The sequence below is a fragment of the Cladophialophora bantiana genome (assembly GCF_000835475.1).
Source record: "Cladophialophora bantiana CBS 173.52 unplaced genomic scaffold supercont1.3, whole genome shotgun sequence".
Lineage (NCBI taxonomy): Eukaryota > Fungi > Ascomycota > Eurotiomycetes > Chaetothyriales > Herpotrichiellaceae > Cladophialophora > Cladophialophora bantiana.
In genome coordinates this window covers 361,667-376,173 of record NW_015971577.1, presented here as the reverse complement: position 1 = coordinate 376,173, position 14,507 = coordinate 361,667, and the positions used below count along the sequence as shown (strand labels likewise).

The 14,507-nt window shown below is 52.4% G+C and overlaps 6 protein-coding genes across 6 annotated transcripts; 3 read left to right on the top strand and 3 right to left on the bottom strand.

Annotated features, from left to right (window-relative positions):
- Positions 1-1,409: 1,409 nt before the first annotated feature.
- On the top strand, positions 1,410-1,604 carry Z519_02041 (uncharacterized protein; the record flags this gene model as incomplete). The annotated part of the gene is made up of 1 exon (XM_016759798.1): positions 1,410-1,604. One exon carries the CDS (start codon positions 1,410-1,412, stop codon positions 1,602-1,604), a length of 195 nt encoding a protein of 64 aa, XP_016623319.1.
- Positions 1,605-2,805: 1,201 nt separating this feature from the next.
- On the bottom strand, positions 2,806-4,038 carry Z519_02040 (uncharacterized protein; the record flags this gene model as incomplete). The annotated part of the gene is made up of 4 exons (XM_016759797.1): positions 2,806-2,870; positions 2,921-3,664; positions 3,724-3,898; positions 4,033-4,038. The coding sequence occupies 4 exons, from the start codon at positions 4,036-4,038 to the stop codon at positions 2,806-2,808; spliced, it is 990 nt and encodes a 329-aa protein (XP_016623318.1).
- Positions 4,039-5,425: 1,387 nt separating this feature from the next.
- Positions 5,426-6,778, bottom strand: Z519_02039 (nicotinate phosphoribosyltransferase; the record flags this gene model as incomplete). Its single annotated transcript, XM_016759796.1, has 1 exon — positions 5,426-6,778. One exon carries the CDS (start codon positions 6,776-6,778, stop codon positions 5,426-5,428), a length of 1,353 nt encoding a protein of 450 aa, XP_016623317.1.
- Positions 6,779-7,231: 453 nt separating this feature from the next.
- On the bottom strand, positions 7,232-9,050 carry Z519_02038 (uncharacterized protein; the record flags this gene model as incomplete). Its single annotated transcript, XM_016759795.1, has 2 exons — positions 7,232-8,750; positions 8,860-9,050. The coding sequence occupies 2 exons, from the start codon at positions 9,048-9,050 to the stop codon at positions 7,232-7,234; spliced, it is 1,710 nt and encodes a 569-aa protein (XP_016623316.1).
- A 665-nt stretch (positions 9,051-9,715) lies between these two features.
- Z519_02037 (uncharacterized protein) lies at positions 9,716-11,539 on the top strand (the record flags this gene model as incomplete). Its single annotated transcript, XM_016759794.1, has 3 exons — positions 9,716-9,940; positions 10,006-11,149; positions 11,223-11,539. The coding sequence occupies 3 exons, from the start codon at positions 9,716-9,718 to the stop codon at positions 11,537-11,539; spliced, it is 1,686 nt and encodes a 561-aa protein (XP_016623315.1).
- Positions 11,540-13,378: 1,839 nt separating this feature from the next.
- Positions 13,379-13,709, top strand: Z519_02036 (uncharacterized protein; the record flags this gene model as incomplete). Its single annotated transcript, XM_016759793.1, has 2 exons — positions 13,379-13,490; positions 13,543-13,709. 2 exons carry the CDS (start codon positions 13,379-13,381, stop codon positions 13,707-13,709), a joined length of 279 nt encoding a protein of 92 aa, XP_016623314.1.
- Between the last annotated feature and the right edge of the window lie 798 nt (positions 13,710-14,507).

The window sequence follows — 14,507 nt, the reverse complement described above, 5'->3', positions numbered from 1 at the left end:
TCGTCTTTCTGTTGAGTAAAGAGGCCAGCTATATAACCGGAGCGCTAAGTCCGTGAAGCCACAAATACCGCGAGGTTGCTCAGACTTCCAGGTCATCAACATCGACGGTGGGTTCTCGTAGCCAGCCAGGGAGCAACAGCAGGGAGATTTGGCCATTCTCACGTGCGTTCCGGCGGAAGGTCTGTCAAGTATCCCATTTGGAGGAAATCTGTGAAGGAGGCCGTGCCACGGCCGGACAAAAGGTGGGAAGGTTCATGATCACCTCGTAGAAGAGTACTATAGAAGGCGCCCAGCTAGGTAGTTCGAGTACGTCGGCGTGGTGTCAAGTCAGGATCCCGCAGTATCTTAAACAGGTCTCATCGTCTAAAAATGACCAAAGTTTGTGCTATGAATAAAGAGGCAGAAGGAAGACTAAAAGGCTGAGGCAGACTGCGGTAAGGGACTGGGAGCCATCAGAGATCGCTCAGGAAGCTGCGGGTGAGCCGAGGCTGAGTACCGAGTAGAGTAGCGAGCGGGAAATCATAATAATGACGAGATGGGAAGACCCACAGGAGCCCTAGTAGGCCCTAGTAGGCCCTAGTAGCCCTACTAAGTAGTTGCCATAGCAAGGCCTAAGCAGGCCCTAAATGCCGTGCTGCTCCGACGTAGGAAATTCCACAGCCTGTCCAACACTCCTCCGAACTCAACTCCTCCAATCCAAGCACCTAATCTAGTGGCTTCTTCAATTTCTGCCCTCGCCAACCTCAGTCTCTGGGAAAGCGTCCACACCACAGCCAAATGAGGCGATATGTGATTGCCGGCGCGTCACTTTGCCGTGCAGTATCGACAATCAGGATGGCGAGTGGTTCCAGCACGCCCGTGGAGGACACGATTCGGAGAAAGGTGAGTTGTGATCCAGCCTTGCTTCAGTCATGCAAAGCCAAGGAGAACACTACGGCGTTTCTGAAAGGCCCACATCCATCAAGTCCCTTTCTCTCACATCCTCAACGGGTCCTCTCATACACGGCCTAACTTGCAGGATAGGTCACGGAGGCATTAAACCCCACCAACCTCACGATTCGGAACGACTCACATCTCCATGCCCACCACAAGGCTATGGCAGGCTCGACTTCGAAAGAAACTCATTTCTTGTAAGTAACTCTATTCACCTTCAGATGTCTCGGCGGTCACTCTGTCCGGTCCCGGCCTCAATGTGGACTTTTCAAAGGTTATGGCCACATCCGACGATTTCAGAATGTCTATCAAAGTAGCCTTCTATGGCCATTCCCAGTCTTGTCCTCAACCGCTCCACATGACTTCGTCCTGGCAATCTTCATCAATCTTTGGCCCCTCTTGTTCTTTCCGGTGTTTCCTACTCGATATCCGTTATGGCTTCTCCCCAAGTCGTCGTTCTTCTTCCATCCTGACGCATGACCAGTCTCGACATTACATCGCCTTCATTCCAATCGAAACCCCAACCCGCGCGGCACAGGATGATCTACTCGCTGCTGAAAGAGGAACTCGATCAACCTGGCGGAATCCACGCTCTACAACTTCGGACCAAGACCCCGGAGGAGGTAGAGAGGGAGCTCGCAAGGCTGAATGGAGCTCAGGGCGCGGTGTAAAATGTTCAACTCGGATTGCGACGCGGGGGTGAGAGAAGATGGCAAAGCGTACGGCGAATGGGGAGTTTCGGCTGGGGGCAAGGACAGGAGAGCGACGACGCTTGCGTGCCAGAATTCAGAGCTTGTTCGAACTTACTCTAGACAGGGTCGCTGTCTATTCGCAAACTGAATCCCTTCCTTTCAAACAGAGTCCGCTCCTCTCGACAGCCAAAATCTACCCGCCCATCGCGCTCGTTCAAATCAAGATATACCATATCCTCGCTTCCGTGGCATTCAACAGGAAGCTCCTTGACAACACGCGCACCATTCGTATCTAGTCGAGAAGATATTCGGAATACTCGGTGTATTTTCTGTCTTTCCTCGCTTCCCTGTCTCTCTCTTTCTCTCTTTTTCCTTTTTCTTTTCCTCCCTTTTGTGCCCGATCCTCCCTCCGAGAGCGATTGAGGGCTCCGTCTAATAAAGTCGAGCGAGTTGAGGCAATAGTCAGCTAACTAAATGTGATTTTATAGAGAGGACTATAGCCATTGTCCGTTACTCATATCCCTTGTTCACTGCCTCTTCCTCTTTTTGAAACAAGCACATACGCTTATGTCTACATAATATAGCCGTCAGCTCCTCAAGCGAACTGGCAACGAAAAAGACATTGGACGGGCAGACAACCTACTCTGCTCCTGCTGCTGCTACGCCGTTGTGGAAGACGGAAGGAATCACACCTCCATCGAAAAGAGCTCGAAAAGGGATTATTAGTGAGGAGTGTGTGTATCTAATGGGCGTTTTGATGCTGTACAATGACACCCAACCGACCATCTGGAGATCCCCCTACAGTGACAGAGGGGATCGGAAACAAACAAATGAGCATTTTGCGCCGGCTTTTTCTGCTAAAACATATGAGATTCTGAAAACCCTCCTTGCCGCCTTCCCTAGCCTTCTCTATCGCGCTCGCGCTCCGATGATCCACACGAACACGAGCCATGTCGAATCTCCGGTGATCCAAAAACAAACTAAAAAGAACCAGGGTACATTGTGGTCTGCTTCGCCAACGATAGATGCCGTCCATTTCCATGGACATCAAGTAAAATGTGGACTTGCGAGACTCAAACCGTGTTGTGGAACCACCAGTTCCAAGCATGTCACGATTCCCGCAAACGACTGAACATGGTTTTGTGATTCAAGATGGTGAATGACTGTTGCTGCCGAAATACTAATGATTATTCGTAACCGTAACAGCCACCGCCACGACCACGGCAATAATGATGATAATGAGGACTAGATAAATGTTAGCACGTCCACGCATGCGGAATTCGACAACCACTCACCAACAATGCCTAAGCATATCCACTTCTTGCGACGGGCAGCTCGGGCCTTGACGACTGCACCCTCAAGCTCAACATTTGCCTTGGCTACATGTTCTGCGACCTGCTCGCCTTGCTCCTCAATCTGGGTGACTGCAGGTTCTTGCTGGACCACCAATGCCTCGAGGTCTTGGAAGAGCTGAGCAAGCTCAATCATCTGTCGTTCAATCTTCTGGATATCTTCGTGACGCTGAGAAACGTTTCGCGCCACGGTCTGTGCTTCACCACGCCGGTCGCTCTGGATCAATGCAGACGAGAAGATTTGTTGGTTATTAGGATCTTCCACAGCTTCGCGCACTTCTGCGTCTGACGCGTCGGGGCGGACAATTCGGTATTGTCTGGCCATCTGTTCTTGGGACGCTTTTCGGAACTCCCGTTCGACTTGTTGATACTGATTGATTGCCGTCTTCAATCTTCGGTCAATCTTGCCAACTTGGGGAGCATTGCGCGGGTTTCCGGATTCCGGTTGTTGCTTGATGCCCTTGACGCGGCTAACGAGACCGCGGTATTTTGTCATGATTGTTTCTCCTGTGCGGTCGACCTCCATGCGCAGTGGCGACTGGGCGGAGGTGTTCGTGTCGGCCAGGTATCGTGATTGAAGACCCTTAAGACGCTGTAGATCTGCCTCGATTTCATCGATGGCCTGGTCGACGGCCCGACATTCATTGAGGATTCGGTTGGGGTCGGTACCATTCATGTTTCTCATTTCTGGATAGGACGGATTAGCCAGCAATCCCGTAATCAAGAGATTTTCGAGATTCGTGTACCATAACCGCCTTGCTGCTGTTCCCCTTGAGCATAATAGCTGCTACCTTGTTGCTGGGGTTCCGGACGGTCACTGTAGTTTCCCTGATTGCCGTATCCATCATTTTCATAGCCTCCCTGAGCGTAAGGATTTCCCGCTTGTCCGTAGGGATTATAGGTTCCGTAGCCCTGGTTGGACTGAGGTGGATGTTAGCAACAGTTCTTGGAAGGGAGTGCGTACAACGACGGTAGGATTCTTTGACTGCGCCTCAGGACTTGAGAACAGGGTAGGGCGACCCAATGTCAGCTCTATCGGGATGGTGACAACATACACTCATGATGACAGAAAAATGAGGCGGATATTAAAGGCGTATAGGTGATAATGAAGGTTCAATTGATTGCTCCCGAGGGCGCAAGAAAGGGTGTATGAAGCTAGAAAGACAGGAGGTTTACGCGCAATTGAGTCGTGTACGCGATACAGGAAATTGGACGAGAAGGGATAAATGGAGGAGGATGAAGGTCTAAGATAGGAGCCGAATCAGCAGCGGCTGAATAGAAAATCTGAGAGAAGAAAGGAACTTGGGGTGCTGCGAAAGAAGGCGGGCTGAGTGATCCCAGCTATTACAGTACGAGGAATCTGATCAGCTCGGGACGGAGTAGAGAAGCAAGGAAGCGGCGCGGGAGGGAGCGAACTGCAGCGAAAGGGATTGGGACCCTTGGGTGTGCAGTTCTTATTCCATAGGGGAGCCTAGAGGCTCCTCGGACCCTACAAACCCTACTGGTACTAGTTCACTGGCCCTAGAAGCAGCTGCACCCAGGCTTGGACCCGAAAAAAGTCTGGGCACGCTCTTCCACGCCTCATGCTTAAAGAGGGGGGCTTCGCCCGCCTACCAGCCTCGGGGTCTAGCGGCTTTAGCTGCGCGGTGGGGAAGAAAATGTGCGAACTGGACTGCGACGACTGCGCAAGACTGCGGCTGTGCCACAGCAACTACTACCCGGTCCATACAAGACTCCCATACAGACAACGTTCATTGTCGACAGCATGATCATCACTGGACCGTCTAAAACGCAAGTCAGCGCTTGCCCCGTTCTGCCTTGCCTTTTCCGACGTCGTCCGGATGAGATAATTTGATGGATGCTCCAGCACCAGCCCGGACCTTGCAACGACTCTGACAAACCATTGCCTCGCTAGAAGCCTGCACCACACCTCGCACCCAATCAAACCACTCCCAATCTTACTTTAGCATGGGGAACGCTTTCCTACTTCACCAGTGTTGCCAATTAATACGCCTCAGGCACAAGAGAAGAGATGGACCACTGGCGTGGGGACTGTCACCGCAGATATCGTTTCAGCAATTGCCTGAATTCTTGCCCATGTCGGCCAATGCTTCACTTGGTAGAATTGTGGTGATTATGATCGTCGCCATTGAGGGATGGCGTTTTTTGGCCGCTGCCACCATCTACGGGCGGAGAAAATCTCACATGGCCCCTCCAGTAGTCTTCTGTGGCGTGATATAGGCACCGACCTTTGAATTCCATCTGCCTGGAGCGAAAACAGACTTCTCGGAAAGGGATGTTGGCGGCACCAATAACGACCCGTCAGTGACAAGCTCTCCGCCACAACCCCCACAACGGTGCTAGAGCCTCGCTCCATCCGATCCACAAGGCCTTCCAGGGGCGCAAGGCTGCGACGTTAAATGCCATCAGTATTGGCCGTCTGATCCATCACCATCGCCTTGATTCATCACCCTCCCGCCATTCCTTCTCCGTGTAACCAAGACGACGTTTGACATCTTGGACTGTGCGCTCATCGCCTGTGTTCTTGCCAATATTGTCGGACAACTTGATTGCCGGTCTTCCACCCGCTTTCGACAATTTGATGACGATGTTGAGCGGTTTAGATTTAACTTGAGGGTCTGATTTATGCGTGAAGTCGTTCGTGAAGAATGTGCCAACCCCAAACGAAGGCTTGAATCCGTAGGCTTCGGCCATTTCCCTGTATTCCAGGCACTTTTCCACATTGAGGGCGTCTGAGAACACAATACTCTTTTTGCTCACCCCTATAGAGTTGTAGAAGCTATCAGCGCCTTTGATGTATTCTTTGGGATCACCAGAGTCTTGCCTGATGCCTGCATAAACCTCAGCGTACGAAGGCTGCCCACCTGCCGGCTTGCTTTCGTCGGTATACTTTGTAGATTCGTCTCGCGAGGCTGAGGTCTTGGCAGGTACCTGTTTCCTGAAGGCCCTGAAGAAGTCCGCTGTGCCGAATGTATCTGTCAGTGCAATGCCCAGAACGCCTTTTCCGAAGCAGTCAAGCCAGTATCTGAGGCCATTTTCATTGGCATGTTCATAATCATCGGTAAGCGCGGCAATCCCCATGTACCATTCGTGGGCTACCGTTCCAATGGGTGGGATGCTATACTTCATCGCAAAATATACATTGCTTGTACCCGATAGCTTCCCCGGCAAGTCTTTCTCGTTTGATGCTCTTACTAGGCCTTTGATCACGAGGTCTTGAGTATGAAAGTCGCGCCTTCTTCGAGAGCCGAATTCGGAAACAACGCAGCCTGCGCTGAATAACCGCATTCCCTTCTCATATGCCTGCTCCTCTTGCCCTTGGTAATCCCAGTCCTTGTCAACGAACTTGAAATATGCTTCGCTTGTCAAGGCGAGGAGGGGGATTTCGTAGAGGATTGTCTCGACCCAGAGGCCAGTGACGGTGATGTGGAGGTCTCCGTATGTTCCATCGACCGGTTTGAACTCCAGGTGCACTTGCTCAGCGGGTCGGAGTCGAAACTTTTGCAGGTAGTCAAGGTAGCCGGAGGTTAGGTAGGCGCAGTGCTTCCTCAGATATTCTAACTCTTGCTGTTCAAGTGCGATATTCCCTAACTTCGAAATCTGTCCTTTCAACCAGTCGAAGGCCTCTTGGTCCAATCGCATCTGCGGGGTGCGATTGGTGAACTTATATTCAACATCGACTGAAGGGAAATACTTCAGGATCGCACACTGCATCGTCAACTTGTAAAGGTCAGTATCAAGGAAGGAGAAGACGCCTTCGGGCAGCTTAGGTTGTGCCATCTTAACAAGCACGAGACCAACTCAACCGAGACCACATCCGAGAGATGGAGGAGAAGTTGTGCAAGTCTGCCTGCAGACTTCTAATATGCAGCCTCCTGCAAAGCAGAACAGCCGTAGCACAAGGCCTGTCAGAGTTGCAGTGACAATCGTCTGATATCAGACCTGCGTGTTTGTCCGCAGGACTGTGACATAATATCCCCAGCGAGCCAGCGAGGCAGATAAAGCAACAGCCGATATTTAGCCGACCGATTCTCATCATGTGATTGACAAGCAAAGTTTCATTGGCAGCTCAGCCGCTTTGGGTAACAAGTAGTGGAAGGTGGGAGCCTTGATGACTAAGACTCTACCCTATCGCTTAGGTCCAGACGCCAAGACCATCCGTGCCTCTTTGCACCATTCGTGCGGGTTGCTACCATCATCACTACTGCGTATGTACTTGCTATGGCTGAATACTTATGCAGAATTGAGAGGAATATCCTGTACATACTTCTCTAACCGACGAATCGCAGTTTGCCTTACTTCTTGTGCCTCTTCATACTCGCCGGCTGCAACGAGCGCCTCCACCAGCAGCCACATCTCCCTCACGACTTCTGGATCTGTTTCCGCGTGGGCGTATTCGCGGAGAGCCACAATAGATCGAATCCGCTCGACTGTTTCCAAATGTGGCACAGGTCCATCGCCCCGGTGCTCCGGTTTGATGTCCATTAACGTCCTCATCGCCCACGCGACCTTCGCCGCTTGAACACGCGAAATACTCGTCGTCACGCTACTAGCTGTACTCGACGGTTTTATGACGGCGTGCCATTCTTCAAGAATTGTGGTTGTCACCAGAACGGCCAGGATGCGCAGCAACATGGTGGTGTCACCGGACCCCTTAGTGAGGATAGAATTCAGATATTCCCGAAGCGCGACATCGCTGCTCGTGCGGAGCATCTCGTAGTCCCGAGGCGGCGAGGCGTCCACGCGTGGGGCCAGCAGGCGCTGTAACAACCTGTCCGTCGCGATAGAAGTGATGTCAAGAAGGCCTTCAGCTTGGCGGGCCTCCGCTGCGAGGCGGGAGGCCTGCTGCGCCTCGAGGTTGCTTACCCATTCGTTCGCTGTGTTGACGATGGCCAAAGGAGGGGCGATCGAGCACGCGTTGCAGTGCATGTGACAATAGAGCGAGAACAGGCGAGGGTCAAAATGGTCCAAGACGATCTCCGCGTTGAGGGTCCATCCCCGCTCTAATAGAGATGCAAGAGAGTAAGAGAGGAGCCACGGGCCGGCGGTGGTCGTTGTCTTACTACCGCTGGAGGGAGAGGGTGAACCCGACGACGACCACGACAACGTCGATACAGAGTTCCTGGGGGTAGAAACCGCACTTGTTAGACTCGCGACGAGTCCTCGCAGCCCGCGCAGCATGGCAGAGATGGGATGAGACTTTGGCATCCGGCCGTCTATCAGTGCAGTGAGATGGGCCAGAAACATCTGAAAGAGTTGCGGATGACGCAGCGCCACCATATGGTGCATCATCTCAAGCAGGTTCCACACCAGCGCCGGCCCTTCGAGCGTCAACATATCTTCAATCAGCAGGAATCCCTTTCGGGCCATCCTGCCAGCCAAATTGCCATGGCCTTGGTCCAGCAGATCCATCACTAGCTTGAACGTGAAGCTAATCTTGTCGGTTTGTTCAGGCCAAGGCTGATTTATCGGGAGCTGCCGCTGAGACGCGAGGATCCCATGATGGGACTGGATATGCTCGAAGAATGCCATGCTGCATTTCCGCACACTGGTCAGGAACATGAGCATCAGGCCGTCATCATGGGCGAATCCGGGGAACGCAGGCACCGAGCCCAGCTCTCCCGGTGGATCAAACTCGCTGCTCGCCCCTTTCTTGCCTTCATCCTTCATCAAAGTCGGCACAGCAGCGGCCGAGCGTCTGGAATTCTTCTGGAACCCCCACTTGGCGAAGCGCTTCTTATACATCTGCTCCCTACAGGCAAACGCCATCAAAATCAGTCCACCCTCAAAACGCGCTTCTCCACGTGGCTAAAGCTGCAAAAAGACTCGAGGCAGTGACGGTGAAGGTAGGTGAGGCTTACGTCGCCTTGAAAGCGTGCTCCCTCTCCATGTATTGCATGATATACCGCAGCTTCCGACGCTCGCGGATGTATAGTCGTTCAATCTCGGAGTGCATAGCCGCCCACTCCTTGTGCGTCGGCAATAGCTGTTGCGCCGGAACAACAAGCGCGGCTGGCCACCTCGGCCGAGGAACCAATGGAGGGAGTGCCATCGTGGTGGGCATGACGGAACATCATGAACCGACTGCGTCGAACTTTTTCCTTTGGCTTCATTTGATGAAGCGGAAAGAAAGGGGTATGAAGACCAACGATATTAAATACGCAGAAGAGACTCGGCGAGTTGGGCTGGGGCTGGCATGGGCCGGCCAAGAGGCCTTGTCTGCGCCCTGCCAATCAAAATGCGGGGAAAAGCTCCGTGCAGGACTAGCGCCGATCTTCTCGTGGCTTGGCACCAGAGGAACCAAGCGGAGCGGAAATACCAAGTTGGTATCGCAGGCACATCGCGTCTTCGCTTTAATTCCAAAGACAGCTTTGGCTCGGCTGAAGATGAATGGACCACCTTTCCCGGGTCCAGCAGCGGGGCCCTGTCTCAAGGAGCACTTACAGGAGCATTCCCTGTCGTTGGCCAAATGGATACCGGATGGCAATTTACGCCGTCTCCGCGTGTGCGGTGACTCTTAAGGATGGACGACTTGACGCTGCTTTCCCTCTGCTCCATTTTGTCCCTTTCTTGTTTCTACCAGCACACAAGTGAGGACTGTTGAGACAGTCCTCGGTGTTTTTGAGGAGAAAGCTTCTCGATTCGACGTTGAAAAACTCCCATCGGCTCCCTTGACCGTTGAACGTCATTTTCACCATTGTCCTGCCTTCGGACACGATGGCTCTGCCAAACGACAAAGTTATAGTCGCTGTTGGAGGGACCGAATCGCCCACACCTCCAACCTTGGACACCTTCGATGCGAACCATGTTAACGACGGCCGCAGCGCACACCGGGAAAAGTCCGTTCAGAGCATATCTGACGACCAGTATCCGCATGGATTGAAACTGGTACTCGTCGCAGGGGCGTCTGTCATTGCTGTCTTTCTTATTGCATTGGACCAGGTGAGCACTCTAAACACTTATATTGAGACACTGTAAACAACACATCTGACACTAACGGCGTGTAGACTATCGTCGGCACAGCAATTCCAAAGATAACGGACGAGTTCCACGGCCTCAGGGACGTATCATGGTATGCCGCTGCCTACTTCATGACTTTCGGCGCTGCTCAGACGTCGGCGGGCAAGATATACAAGTACTTCAACCTGAAGTGGAGCTTCCTGGTCTCCATGCTCATCTTCGAGGTTGGTAGTTTGATCTGTGGAGTTGCGCCTAGCTCCAGGGCATTGGTCGTTGGACGGGCCATTGCTGGATTGGGTGGTGCTGGCCTGTCGGTAGGTGGCACCAGTATCGTTTCCTTCACTGTGCCGCCGGCAAAGCGACCGATGATGATGGGCATCATCGGAATGACATATGCTATTGCTGCCGTCCTGGGACCGCTGATTGGTGGCATATTTTCTGACCACGTCACTTGGCGATGGTGCTTTTACATCAACCTACCGATTGGGGGACTTGCCGCTGTTGCTGTCTTCTTCTTTTTCCATCTTCCAACTGCTGCAGCACCTCCTCAGGTCTCTTGGACGAAGCGGCTGTTGCATATGGACCCGGTTGGGGTCGCTTTGGCCATGGGAGGCATTACCTGCTTCATCCTCGCTCTTCAGTATGGAGGAAACACCCATCCCTGGGACAGCAGCATCGTCATCGGTCTCCTCGTTGGCTTTGGGCTCCTTGCGATTGTCCTGGTAGGATGGGAGATCTGGTTGGGTGACTATGCCATGATGTTGCCGAGACTCTACAAACAGCGCTCACTCTCAACCACGGCCCCTTATCAGTTCTTCTTCATGGGGAGCTACATTATTCTCCTGTACTACCTCCCCATCTACTTCCAAAGTATTCTCGGTGCAAGCCCTATCAAATCCGGCGTCAACAACCTGCCTCTCGTACTCGCGGCGGCCGTTTTCGCCCTTGCCGGCGGAGCTGTCGTTATGAAGACGGGTCGTGCGCAGCAGGTCATATTTGTTGGCTCAATGCTTTCCACCGTTGCCATTGGCCTGATTTACACGCTCGACATTGGCACCTCGACTGGGAAATGGGTTGGCTATCAGCTTTTCGTCGGAGCTGCCATGGCCTTTGCCATCATGCATGGTTTGACTATTGCTCAGGCCAATGTGGGTCCCGAAGATCTTGCAGCCGTCACGGCCAACCTTTTGTGTATGTACCCATCTCCCCTCTTCCCTTGGCTCTGCGGTATAGGTCAGGGAAAGCTAACTGACATTTTGAACAGTTTTCCAGACGGTTGGGGGTGCGTTCAGCACTTCGGCAGGACAGTCAGCCTTCGTCAACAGACTCCTTGCCACTCTGCCCAAAACGGCCCCAGGAGTGAATCCACGCCTGGTGCTTTTGACAGGCGCCTCAGAGCTGCATAACCTCTTCTCACCGGACGTGCTTCCTGGAGTCCTGAAGGCGTACATGGTCGGTCTCAAGGCAGCTTTCGCCGTCGCAGTTGCCTTCTCAGGCGTCGCATTTTTGTGTTCCTTGGCCATTCCCATGGAGAAGCTTCCGAGCCATGCGCCAGATAAAGCTCCCATGGTGATGGGTTAGTTCAGCAGAGCGTGCGACATGCAGGTCTCACCAACGTCATCGCGTATCCTGTCTCTCCTCGCGATGTGCCACGGTGGAGCTCTCAACTGCGACCCCCTGAAGGGTATTCCTTCTGTGGACTGTTCTCATGGAGGGACGAAATGCTCCTCAAGGGTTCCCTTCGAGTTCTGATGTCATTTCCCTGTTGTGGACTTGTTGTTGAAGAACCTCCTGTTACTCCTATTATGGGAATGCTGATCTTAACATAGTGATCTCTCGTCATTCCTGAGCGGCGATTGTTTGTAGGCCACGCAACATTCTGGTATTGGTGGCCGGATTCAGGGGAACCCTTCTGGTTACAGACCAATCTGCATATAAATGGCAAGGAACATTCTCCGAGAGAACACGAATAGACTGGATAAATAGCCCATGCAGTTGTTGCAAGTTGCTAGTCCACCACCATTTTCAATTGAGCCACGCACGGCGAAGAGCACGATTGATTTTCTGGTAGCTTTCTCATGGAACGATTCATGCCTCCCTAGAGTGCGAATTTTCGCTATAGGCCTATTGACTGACATTGCCCACGGCGAGAGCATCGCCAGCAGTAAGTCGATGGGTGTCGACATCTTGTTTCACAGTTGACCCGCTTGTGTCTCGTGGCAATAATCGCCAGGATGAGATAGATCTGTGCCAATCAGAACATTAGCGTGCCTAAGCGCCATTCCCATTCTCCTTATTAGATGCATCTCTGGGCGGACCCATGGTATTTCCTTGCACTGCCATGTCGGTCGCTTGGACTGTCGTCACTGCGTAGCATCGTTCCCATCTCCAATCTCCTATCCTGCCGGCGGTCATCGCCATCACGATCATGAGAGATTACTACCCCGTCTCGTCTCCAGGGGACTGCGATACAACCAACATGCAAATCGAATTTCACTTGGCTGAGGTCCGATCGGAACATCACCACGATTCCGGACTCTGCTTATTCCCTCAGCGTGACGAATTCAAGGCATCCCTCCTCGTAGATCTCCCCAGCCAACCAAGACACTTTACTACTAAACAATAGTATCTAGATTCAATGGAAAGTTGACGAAAGAGCAGCGCTGTTACTTTCGCTTTAGTAAACTTGAAGCAAAAGAGCCTCACGACAATCCAATTCGTTCAGGGCCAAGCCCACTTGCCCTGTGAGGACCGAGTCATACCTATCCGAGAATAAGTGGAAGCAAGCGGTGCCGCTGTTGGTCAAATGGAGCGAAGGACGCCAAACCACTTGCCATGCAGGGCCCTCAGTTTCGGGGGTCTGTGACTTCTTGTTGCAGGGGCTCCTGCATCCATGAGAAGTGGTCCAACCGGCACTTGAAGCTTGGATCATTGTTATTGCACCTATCACTTCTAGGCGGGGATATTGTCCTCGGTCTTCTCGAAGGCCTCAAGCAAACGATAAACGTAACCGACCTGAGGTGGCTTCGTGTGGCTGCTTCTCACTCTGCTTCTGACTGATTTCTGATCGGGGTCCCTGGCTGCTCCCTCAGCGTTCTCTGTTATAGGCGTGGTCCGTCTCCCAAAGGAGGGCGAATGGCAAGCCTCCTTATTACTCTGCATGATGGATCCATTCAAACTGGTTTCCGTGACTCAGGCGGATGGTGGTGGTCGTGATACCTGACACCCTGAAGGATTGATTGTCGAGTATTGTAGGAGCCAGAGGTATAACAGTCGAGAGTCTTCCCCATCCTCGAACTCTGGTCTCTTTCACTCTGTTCCAGCAGCCCTCCGGTGTTTCGTCCTCTCCATTTCTGTTAGGAACATTTCCAGATCCCTGGAGAATCGTTTCCACTCCTCTATTCTCTTCTGTTTTTCATCATGTCGTCAGGACCCAACACACACCCTGCAAATGATATGAGCACCCGCAAGAGCATGGCCGTCTCGAGCACACGAGTGGGTGATTCTGGTGCAGTTGCCGTGGGCGACATAGGTGTGTTCCAAGTGCGGCTTGCTCAGCAGGGTCAAATTCTGAATCCTCTTAGATTCGGCCACGGGAACCGCGTCCAGCCAACTTCTTCGCTTTCAAAACTCTCCGCCTCAGAGCGATCCATGGCATCCGAATCGGGCTGATCGAAGACACCTCCATCATCTTATCACCAAGGTCGACGGCATCATGTCCGTAATCGATGGTTTGGGCACCGGGTGTTGATTTGGCTCTGCATTTACGGCCTCTGCGTCGATGCTGGTGGTGAACGGCGAATTTCTTTTACATAACCACCATTTTGATGTCGACCCTTTCTTCTTTTCTCTCTCTCTCTCTCTCGGTTGCAGGATTATTACCCCGCATGAGATTCAGTGTGCCCCGCTTGATCGCGAAAATGGCTCATCTTCCCAAAATTCATGGTGTTGATGGTTGATTGTGGTCTGTGTGCTGTCCTCTTGATGGTGGTGGTGTTGACATTGATTTCTCATGGTCCTGGCAACATTATCGTGTTGTGATGTCGGAACTCATGGATCATACTATGAAAACACTCATTGAAGCAATAGAGATGCGCTGCTGATGTTCTTGAGCCGCCGCGTTGGCAGCATTGTTGGTGCGCTCGGTTGGTGAGAGTAATTTGTGAAGCCGCCTGAGCGGCGTTGCCTTGTCGCAATTTGCGATGCCCCTGCGAGCCCGTGGAGCTTTGAAGCCTCGAGTGGTTGGTTGCCTTTTAGCGGGCAGTGCCGTCACATGACATGCTTAGTTTCCTTGTTGACACGCTCGTCATTTAACTCTTTCACGCCTTGCCTCCACAGTCTTCCGTCATATCACAAGCCAATCACCCAAAAAAAGAGACTGTATCTGACACTACCAAGTATGTCTGACAGTCGAAAATGCGGGAATTTCCGATTTTGTACAAGTAATGTGATTCTGGACTGCCAAGACATGTAAAGACTGTCACGCTCGTCTTCGACCGAAGGCCTTCGACTAGCAACAACCGCCCCTGTCTGCCCCCGTGTGATTTAC